Source organism: Paroedura picta, chromosome 7 (genome assembly GCF_049243985.1).
Source record: "Paroedura picta isolate Pp20150507F chromosome 7, Ppicta_v3.0, whole genome shotgun sequence".
Classification (NCBI taxonomy): Eukaryota; Metazoa; Chordata; class Lepidosauria; order Squamata; family Gekkonidae; genus Paroedura; species Paroedura picta.
Window position 1 is genome coordinate 30,599,819 of NC_135375.1, and position 10,511 is coordinate 30,610,329.

At 40.8% G+C, this 10,511-nt stretch overlaps 1 protein-coding gene across 6 annotated transcripts in view; it reads left to right on the forward strand.

Moving 5' to 3' along the window:
- Positions 1–10,511, forward strand: part of TRAPPC13 (trafficking protein particle complex subunit 13) — a 30,830-nt gene extending 20,319 nt beyond the window's left edge. For 3 of the 6 annotated variants that reach the window (XM_077347259.1, XM_077347264.1, XM_077347261.1), the window contains exons 8-13: positions 364–381; positions 3,507–3,640; positions 4,704–4,902; positions 6,266–6,366; positions 9,458–9,608; positions 10,168–10,511. In XM_077347259.1, coding sequence (XP_077203374.1) covers positions 364–381; positions 3,507–3,640; positions 4,704–4,902; positions 6,266–6,366; positions 9,458–9,608; positions 10,168–10,272 — 708 coding nt within the window. In that variant the 3' untranslated portion in view covers positions 10,273–10,511. The remainder of the gene's footprint in view (positions 1–363; positions 382–3,506; positions 3,641–4,703; positions 4,903–6,265; positions 6,367–9,457; positions 9,609–10,167) is intronic. The other 3 variants (XM_077347260.1, XM_077347262.1, XM_077347263.1) reach the window with 3 other exon arrangements.

Below are 10,511 nucleotides of genomic sequence, written 5' to 3' on the forward strand. Positions count from 1 at the left end.
TTTAAAGGGAGGGATTTAAAAAAAATTCTCCCTTCCGGAAGTCTTTAGCCTGATGCGGGGCTTCTCTCGCAAGCACATTGTAGTTTACCCATGGGTACATGGCGTAATAACTGTTATATGTAGCTTATTTCATCACTGTACCATTTGCTGGCACAAGTCTTATTTGCAAATAAGATTTCTTATTAGTAGTCCTTTTACTTTTTTCCCATTGCCAGTTTACATTCCTATTACTAATGCTGTCTCGTTTAGAATACGCAAAAAAATGCACAAGAAATGCATTTTATTTGAAATTAGTTGTCCTCCTTTTTCTTTAACATTTAACCCTAATTTCTCTAATGTTTTCTTTTTTTATTTTCCCATTAGAGTGACCTCAGTTCTGTGGTAATTTTATTTATTATTTATAAATATGTATGCTTGTCTTCTGTTTGTGACTCTGCCTGTTACTAACATTTTGAAAACCAAATAGAAAAGCAATGTTTCACTGTCTCCATATATAACATATGTGTATGTGTGTTTCCTTTGAGAGGGAAGGTTAAAATAACTATTCAAATACATTGGCTCTCTCTTTGGTATCCATTGTTTATCAAAGTTAATTCAGACCCTATTAGTGTTTATCATGGCTTATTGAGTGAGCACCAAATGAATTCCTTGCCTCCATTTGAGGATATAGGTCCAAATAATGTTCCCAGAGGGATATTGCATCACATGGGCCCATTCTGCACACATAGAATAATGCACTTCCAGTGTGCTTTTGCAGCTGGATTGTCCTGTGCGGAACAGGAAAATCTGCTTCTAAAGTGCATTGAAACTGCATTATCCAAGGTGTGCGGAATGGGCCATGATGACACACCTATGTTTAAGATTAGATAAAAGATCATAATACTGTACTGGAGCCCAGAATTCAACTTTCTGTGAATATTTGCTTCAGTTGTTAAAGTCCTGGTCCTTCCTGCTAAGCAAAGTCAGATGGAAACAATTGTGGGTAATCCTGCAGATACTGAAGAAGCCAGACAGATTACTGTAGAAGATTTTCAAAGTTTGGGAATGCGATTTCAGGGTTCTGCAAAACTCCCTGCAAAAGACGCAGTGGCTGACAAACCCCGAATGAATTTGCAAAATACTAAAAGTTGCAAAAGACATTTGCATAATGCTGATTATGCAATTGGGGTTGTCTGAGTTCAGAACCACCTTCCCCTTGAGTTTATTTCCTGTAAAATTGTGACTTGTGTCATCTGTTAGGTTTAGGAAACACTGGATAAGAGGAGAGAGCACAAGAAGTATTACATCTTTCTTCTCATGCTTACTAGAACTCTGCTTTCAAACCCCTGAATGCATGTGGCAATAATAGATTCTAATGATACAACCGCAGCGTGATTTCAATTCAAATTTTAATGCGTGTGGTGTAATAATGGAGTCAATTTGCTAGGAAGCATTCTGTTCTAATCAATTTTCTGAGACTAATAAGCTCTTATGGCATTACAAGCGGCTTTGCTTTCTCATTATGCCTGTTGGTTTTATTTTATACAACTTAGCTCTTCTTAAATTTCTGTTGCCAGTTGCTGTGTTAAAACATACTGATGAGAAATTTGGAACAGATTTAACCAATGGATTTATGGGATATTCCTTTAGAATTGTTCAAAATTTGTGATCCTTGCTGCTGGGAAAATGTTAATTGCGGGTTCTCTTAAGCAAGATAAGTGGAATTTATTTCTCATTGGTGTCTGGCATGAGTATGTCTGTCTCCATTATCCTTGAAGATGCTCCCCACAACATGGAATGTGATAGGCTTGAATTATTCTACACTCAATTGTCACTACTCAACATGAAATTCCCGTGGAAAGTAGGCAGGGTAGCCGTCTTGTATTCACCTATAGAAAACAAAAAATGCCTGTGTACAGACAGAGCTTCCTTTTACATTGGGACTCTGTGGTTAACATCTAACATGATGTTAGGAGTTTTTGATCAGCTGGTTCTCTTGATTTTCCCCCATGTGGTCATTTCTTTGAAAGGCACAGGCTTTGAAGCTAGTTTTGAAACTTCAGTCCTACATTGTATGACTGAAATCCTTCAGAGACTTTAATCAGAGTGATCAGAGTGCATTTGTGCCATGAAAGTAGCATTGTGGCGTTTCCTATTTGAAGGCCATGATAATTCTACAGGCATCTGCAGGGGCCCTTCAGCATCTGCATTCTGATATATGAATCATCATGTAATGTAATATATGATTTATTGGCAGGTATGATTTATTGGCAGGTTTAGCCATCATATGATGGTTAATATGATTTTTTTCCCCCAAGGTCAAATCCAGATTAATTTTTGTCATTAGTTCTAGACCGAAGTTCCATATTTATGGCCCGACCTAACTGCATTTTTGTTTTGAGAAGCCATTATATACAGGGTATATGAATAATATGTTGACCTAATCCTACAAAGGTATCTTCTGTATTGTGTTCTCTCAATGAAGTAAAAAAACCAGCTTCTAACAATAGTATTTTAGCAGTCATAGTGATAATCACTCATTTTTGCAGTAGATTTTGGAATTAGAAATAATAGGCAGCATCCATAAGCAGAAGGAATATGGAGTTTTCCCACATCTCTTTCCTTTCCTGCAGCTCTTTCTGACCCCCAGAATGATCAGTGCTGGGGCCGCAGGATCCATGCCAAGTAACAGTTAAGCGGGTCAGTGGACTGAAGTGAGGAGGACGTAAGGGATTGAGTAAACTCCTGTTCTAAGCAGAATTGTTCTTGTGAAAGAAGAAATTCTTCCTCCTTGGCCTTCCAACCTCCCCCCCCCCAATTCCTTTGTGCATTCTTGACACCCTGGGAATAATCTTTCTAGGGGTTGGAAGGGGCTGCAAGACAGGGAAGAATGAGGGAGAAAACAAGGTGTTTCTTCCATGGGGTAGTACAATACTGGCTGATGTTGCTGAAGAAGAACATTAAAATCTGTTGTGCTACTGTGGTGGAAGGCTAGAGAATTTTGGATATACCGTGGTAGTACCTAGGCAGATTCCAAATGGTACTCCTGGCATGCATGTAACAGTTGACATGTCAATAAAGCCCCTGTTGATGTTCCTGTAACATTGTTTGTAGCCTGATGCATCATTAAATTGAGCATGGCATGTCTGTATTGTGCATCACAGTCATTTCACCTGTCTCTGATATGTATTTCAGTTTCCTTGGGTAAAACTGAGCTGCTCCCAGCCTTTGGAATTCTTGAGGCAAGTCCTGCTAGATTACGTAGTTCCCCCTTTCTAAAAGAAAATAGGAGAGTATAATGAAGTTATCCCACATCCATTGTTCAGCACTATACCAATCGACTAACATTGTTGCTCCTATTGCTTTCTTTTGAGATGAAGACCCCACCCCTCCCACATTTAATGACTCTTTGATTTGCAGGCATGAACTAACTGCGTTTGTGATTGATGTTTTACAGACCTGTAAGATACTGCTGCTTTATTCTACCCGGGCTATTTCTTCCTAAAGAGTTTTCTCTGTCTTTTCAGACGGATGAAGTCTTTCTGGAAGCTCAGATTCAGAATATCACAACCTCTCCGATGTTTATGGAGAAGGTTTCATTAGAACCTTCTATTATGTACAATGTTGCAGAATTAAATGCTGTCAGCCAAAGTGGTGAAAGGTAAGGACCTGGGGCTACTCTGTTTTAACGTGTAGAAAATGGAAACTGCTCAGGAGGCATTTCTCATGGACCATTTACGCACTGAGAACTTCACTGCCTGAGCTCCCGTGCAGGGGCAAAAATTGGGGGCAGATGAGCAGCACTGGGCCAAATGCTCCCCCATGTGGGGCAACCTGCCATGACTTAAATTCCAGGCTGCAGCCCGGCATGAAACCTCCAGTGCATAAATGGTCATGGTCTCCCATATCATGGATTCAGGGTATAAGCTAGCTTTCAGTGACGGAGCAAGTTTCTAATATATTCCAACATATGAGTTCAGTGAATACAGGGATGTGACAGTATTCTGAATAATTTGCTGTCATGTTACCACAACATGCACCATGTGAGCATCTGATCTGATCTCCAAAAACTGAAGGCATGTGAAGCTACCAATGTACTCATACAGTGCCCCTATATAAACAAGCCCCTGCATTGGCTGCTAAGGAAAAAATTGCTTGATATGCAATATATACCATGCATGAACCCATTCTCTTCACTTAGAATGGGTAGAAAGATCTGCAGGCATCCAAATCCCCATAGCTGACAAGATGTCAGTGGATTGCATTTTAATAAGGTTTCAACCTCTTATCCATTCTTGTGATGTGATATAATTCACTGTCACATCCTCATTCTGCAGAACTAATTGTGCTTGATCTGAAGAGCCATTGTTATAGCAGCAGGGGGTTGCTTCTGATTTCATCTGTTTTAAACTTATTTGCATATCTTTATTTCATTTTTAACAGATCTTTATCTGCCACTATCATTTGACATCAAATATGATCAGTTGATAATTCTTTTAGTAAAACACCTTTTCTAAGTTCATTTGTAACCTTGCTGCCCCTGCAGAAATGGTCCTGGCTACTAATCACTGAAGATGTGATTTTTGGTTTTCATTCTGTTTCTCCTTCCTTGGCCTTATTCATTTACCATTTCTGCAGGAAGGTTGTTTTTGTTCCTCAGTAAAAACCGTACACCAAAATAGATCTGCTATTCACTGCTAAGCCAAAAGTTTATTTTCTTCCAGTATGTCCACATTTGGAACGAGGACGTATTTGCAACCTATGGACACACGTCAGTATTTATACTGCCTAAAACCAAAACAGGAATTTGCAGAGAAAGCAGGAGTTATTAAAGGCGTAACAGTAATTGGGAAATTAGACATTGTATGGAAGACAAATTTGGGGGAAAGAGGAAGGCTGCAAACTAGTCAGCTCCAACGAATGGTGAGTGATTTGATCTAGGACCGTGTTTCTCTACTTTTTTTACCATTAAGAAACCCCTGAAACAGTCTTCAGACTTTGAGAAACCCCAGAAGTTGCGTGTACCCATGGAACACTTTCTCCCTTACGCCCTTCAGCAGAGCCTACACTCCTGCACACAAAATCTGCTAAACGACCCTGGCCCTAGAGAGGTGATTCCTCAGAGCCTGCAAGTTGTTCTGTCAGGTCTGAGGTTGAACCCCATAGAACCTCAATGCAGCTGGCCTCTCTATGAACATATGGATATAGGAAAAATATCTAGTCACCACAGAGTACACCAGTACAGCATTTTATTCCATCTCCCCCACTTGACACAGGGCGGAAGTTTCTAGGCTTTTAAATAGCAGTATTTTTAACACAACTAGTTTTAATAGTTTTAAATGTTTAACTGATTTATATTTTAACTGAATGTATCATTATATTGTAAACTGCTCTGAGCCTTTGGGGAAAGGGCAATATAGAAATTTAATAATAAAAACTTGCCGGCTAACTTAACTGTGAATTAATTAAGTTATCTGAGGGACCGCCTGTCACCTTATGCTCTGTGGATACTAACTTCTTGTTGGTACCTGGCCCACAAGAAGTTCGCCTGCCCTTTTCAGTCCTGGTCCCAGCCTGGTGGAATGAGCTCCCGGAAGATCTGAGGGCCCTGCAGGAGTTCTCTGCGTTCCGCAGGGCCTACAAGATAGAGCTGTTCTTACCAGAGCACGGCAGATCAGATGGGCTCCTCCAGGTTAGATCATCACTGGGCTAGACCATTCCCTGGTAGTGGACCACCTGCACCCATAGATAATCCCTATGATGCACAGGGAGGGAGCTAGTCGATCTGGGGGTGGGAGGATGGGTTTTTGCCACCAGGTTATATAATTTTAGCAAGGGGATAAATAATACAATGTATTTTATGTGGGGTTTTATTATCATGTAACCCGCCGTGAGACAGCTATGCTGATAGCAGCGGGTAATTAATATAAGAATAATAATAATTGAGAATCCATGTTATACTTCAGAAGCCTCTTTCATTCAATATTGTCCTAATAAGTAATGGTGTTCATGTATGATTCTTTTCCTGCAGGGAATTAACATTGAAGTGCTAAATGTTAAGCCTTAACTGATGCATAAAATAGAATTTCTTTATACGCAGTTTTTAACTTGTTACTCCCTTATTTTTAGGGATTGCGTATCAGGAGCTAGAGAAAATTTTAACCTAAATTTGATTATCATGTTGCTTCTACAGTTGACAATTCCTCTCTGCAATTCACCCATTACTCAGTATTTCCATTATATCTATTATATTAATGCATCTGATAAACTTCTAATACTTTCTTAGGCCCCAGGTTATGGGGATGTGAGGCTTTCATTGGAGACTATACCAGACACAGTAAACCTGGAAGAACCTTTTGATATTACATGTAAAATAACAAATTGCAGGTAATGAAGTGGGTTTTTAATCTTCTATTTTGGCATTCGAAATGTAATGTTTGCTTAGTACTTTCTAATGTAGTGTAGCAGAGACCCTTCAAATTCAACTTTACCCCAACTAAAGACTAAAATGCTGTTATATTCAGGCTTTTGCTTTCCACTTCCGTCTACTGCAGGAATATATTAAGTGTGGATTGAAATAAATTTTAAAATAAACTAGCGGAGATATCCCACTAGTTTATCCCTGATGACCACGGTGGGGTAGTTACTGACCTGGAGCCAGACATCCTGGAATGTGAAGTCAAATGGGCCTTAGGAAGTCTGAGCAACAATAAAGCTAGTGGTGGTGACAGCATTCCAGTTGAACTATTCAAAATCTTAAAGGACGATGCAGTAAAAGTGCTACACTCAATATCCCAGCAAATTTGGAAAACTCAACAATGGCCACAGGACTGGAAAAGGTCAGTTTACATTCCAATCCCAAAGAAGGGCAATGCCAAAGAATGTTCAAACTACCGCACCATTGCACTAATTTCTCATGCTAGCAAAGTTATGCTCAAAATCCTACAAGCTAGGCTCCAGCAATATGTGGACCGAGAACTTCCAGAAGTACAGGCAGGATTTCGAAGAGGCAGAGGAATTAGAGATCAAATTGCCAACATATGCTGGATCATGGAGAAAGCTAGGGAGTACCAGAAGAACGTCTACTTCTGCTTCATTGACTATGCTAAAGCCTTTGATTGTGTGGAGCACAACAAATTGTGGCAAGTTCTTAAAGAGATGGGAATACCAGAGCATCTTATTTGTCTCTTGAGAAATTTATATGCAGGTCAAGAAGCAACAGTGAGAACTGAACATGGAATCACTGACTGGTTCAAAATTGAGAAAGGAGTTCGGCAAGGCTGTATACTGTCGCCTTGCCTATCTAACTTGTATGCAGAGCACATCATGAGAAATGCGGGATTAGAGGAGTCACAAATTGGGATCAAGATTGCAGGGAGAAATATCAACAACCTCAGATATGCAGATGATACCACTCTAATGGCAGAAAGTGAAGAGGAACTAAAGAGCCTGTTGATGTGGGTGAAGGAGGAGAGTGCAAAAGTTGGTTTGAAACTCAACATCAAGAAAACAAAGATCATGGCATCCGGCCCTCTCAATTCCTGGGAAATAGATGGGGAAGAAATGGAGATAGTGACAGATTTTATTTTCCTGGGCTCCAAGATCACTGCAGATGGGGACTGCAGCAAAGAAATTAAAAGATGCTTGCTCCTGGGGAGGAAAGCTATGGCAAATCTAGACAGCATCCTAAAAAGCAGAGACATCACCCTGCCAACAAAAGTGCGTTTAGTCAAGGCTATGGTATTCCCAGTTGCAATGTATGGCTGCGAAAGTTGGACCATAAGGAAGGCTGAGCGTCAAAGAATTGAGGCTTTTGAACTCTGGTGCTGGAGAAGACTCTTGCGAGTCCCTTGGACTGCAAGGCGAACAAACTGGTCAGTCCTAGAGGAGATCAACACTGACTGCTCTTTAGAAGGCCAGATCCTGAAGATGAAACTCAAATACTTTGGCCACCTCATGAGAAGGAAGGACTCCCTGGAGAAGAGCCTAATGCTGGGAGCGATCGAGGGCAAAAGAAGAAGGGGACGACAGAGAATGAGGTGGCTGGATGGAGTCACTGAAGCAGTAGGTGCAAACTTAAATGGACTCCGGGGAATGGTAGAGGACAGGAAGACCTGGAGAATCATTGTCCATGGGGTCGCGATGGGTCGGACGGGACTTCACACATAACAACAACAACAAGCGGAGATATTGTTCAGCATTTTCTGTTGTTATACAGCTTTTTGCCTTATCTGTTCAGCTGCGGAGATCAGAAAAGAGACCACAACTATGGAGTGAACCATAAACTGAACTGAACCAGTTTGTAGCCCTGCAAACGCCATTGAAAGTGGCCACAGTTCCAGTTTGGTGTGAGAGCCAGTTTGGTGTAGTGGTTAGGAGTGCGGACTTCTAATCTGGCATGCCAGGTTCGATTCTGCACTCCCCCACATGCAACCAGCTGGGTGACCTTGGGCTCTCCACGGCACTGATAAAACTGTTCTGACCGAGCAGTGATATCAGCGCTCTCTCAGCCTCACCCACCTCACAGGGTGTCTGCTGTGGGGAGAGGAAAGGGAATGCGAATGTAAGCCACTTTGAGCCTCCTTCGGGTAGGGAAAAGCGGCATATAAGAACCAACTCTTCTTTCTTCTTCCTCTTCCTCTTCCTCTTCCTCTTCCTCTTCTTCTTCTTCCTTTTCCTCTTCTTCCTCTTCTATATGAAGTTTACAGAAAGCCCAAAAAACAGCTGAGCAACACTGCCCACTATACAGTTCTTTTTGTGGCTTTTGCAGGGAATAGAAAGTAGAGATTTAAAAGAATTCAGAAACTGTTTAAAACCCTGCTTTCTGCTCTCTCCACAAACTGCTTTAAAAATTCATAGACATTTGTGACAGTACACCCATCTCAAGTTAGTGAATCAGGAACAGGGCAAAATTCATCATGAATTTTGCTTTATCAATCAGTTCCTGTCTGTGCATAGCTGACAGTAGTTGCACGTTGCCCTTAACAAACTGTCTGGTGGTAAAAGGAAAAAGGAAATTCTAATCCCAAGTCAGAAGTAGATTTGGGTAGAAGACAGATTCTTATGGGGAATTTAGGGAATTCTACCTCTCTCAGCTCAATTTGGCAGGAAAGGGCTTGGGGATGGAATCTTCTTCCATGAATGTTTAATGTTTTTAACACTTGTTAATAAAATAGTTTTCTTAAAATGGTTTTCTTAAGTACAATACTTATCAGTAGAGGCAGGTTTGTTGAGTACTACATATTTAGACCTCTTTTGCAAGCCAGTGTGTTTAATGCCACATTTATCCTTGACAAGGGATGGCTGAGTTCAAATATCATCTTGGCCATAGAGCTAGCTAGGTGCCTAGGGAAGAGGAAAATAGGATGAACCCCTCATGTTTATCTCACTGAGTTCTTTAGAAGAAAAGTGAAATAGAACACAGTTTGTTCTCAGGCCCAGTTGCACTGAGATCTGTATTAATTCTTTTTCTTTCTAGCAGTGAAAGGACCATGGACCTGGTTTTGGAAATGTGCAACACTAATTCCATTCACTGGTGTGGCGTATCGGGTAGGCAGCTTGGAAAACTACACCCCATTTCATCTCTCCACCTGACGCTTACACTCCTATCATCAGTACAAGGGCTACAAGTAAGTCTCCCCTTAATAGAATTTAAAAAAAAATAGAGCCCATTTTTGGCCAAACTATGACATGGCCATTGTCTTCAAATTCACATCCTCCCACTTCTCTTTTCCTACTGCATGCCTTAATTTTCCTCTAGCCAGACCAATGATCTATGATTTACACTTTTATTCTGCTTTTGAAAATCTGGACTGTTTTGACACTGGAGACTTCACTGCCCTGGCTCCCATGTAGGAGCACAGATCTGGGGTGGGCGAGGTGCACCGGGCCAAATGCTTCCCGTGCCGGAACAGGAAGAGATGGGTCAACCTGCCCTGGTTCAAGTTCCAGCCTGCAGCCCGGCATGAAGCTTCCAGTGCAGAATGGACCTGTTTTGGAAGGTGTATGATAAACCACAGAATGCAGATCTGGATGTACTGGCATACTATGGTTTGGGAGCATGCAGACCCAGAGCTCTGGATTGGCCTTGTTTGTGAACTGATGGAAGTATACTATTTATCCCTACTCAGAAGCCTAATTTCTCCTGCCAGTATAAAATCGATGTCTATCCTTTTCCTCCTGTTTTAGAGCATTTCTGGCTTGAGGCTGACAGACACCTTTTTGAAGCGAACATATGAATATGATGATATTGCCCAAGTCTGTGTGGTTTCCTCAAAAATAAAAGAGAACTGAAGATAAAATCTTTTTTGTTGTTGTTTTTAATATTTGTCACAGAGCTATTTAGGCCAAATGTCTGGTAACAAAATTATGCCTATGCCAAACTGCATCCATCTGTAATGGAAGTAAGTATTTCCTTATTTAATTGGCCCTCTGGAAACCAATCTGGCATCTTTGGAATGTTTTAAACTGTTCTTTTTGTAAAAAGCCAATATACTATTTTAATCTCTTTGGAAATAAAGTCTTTAATCAAA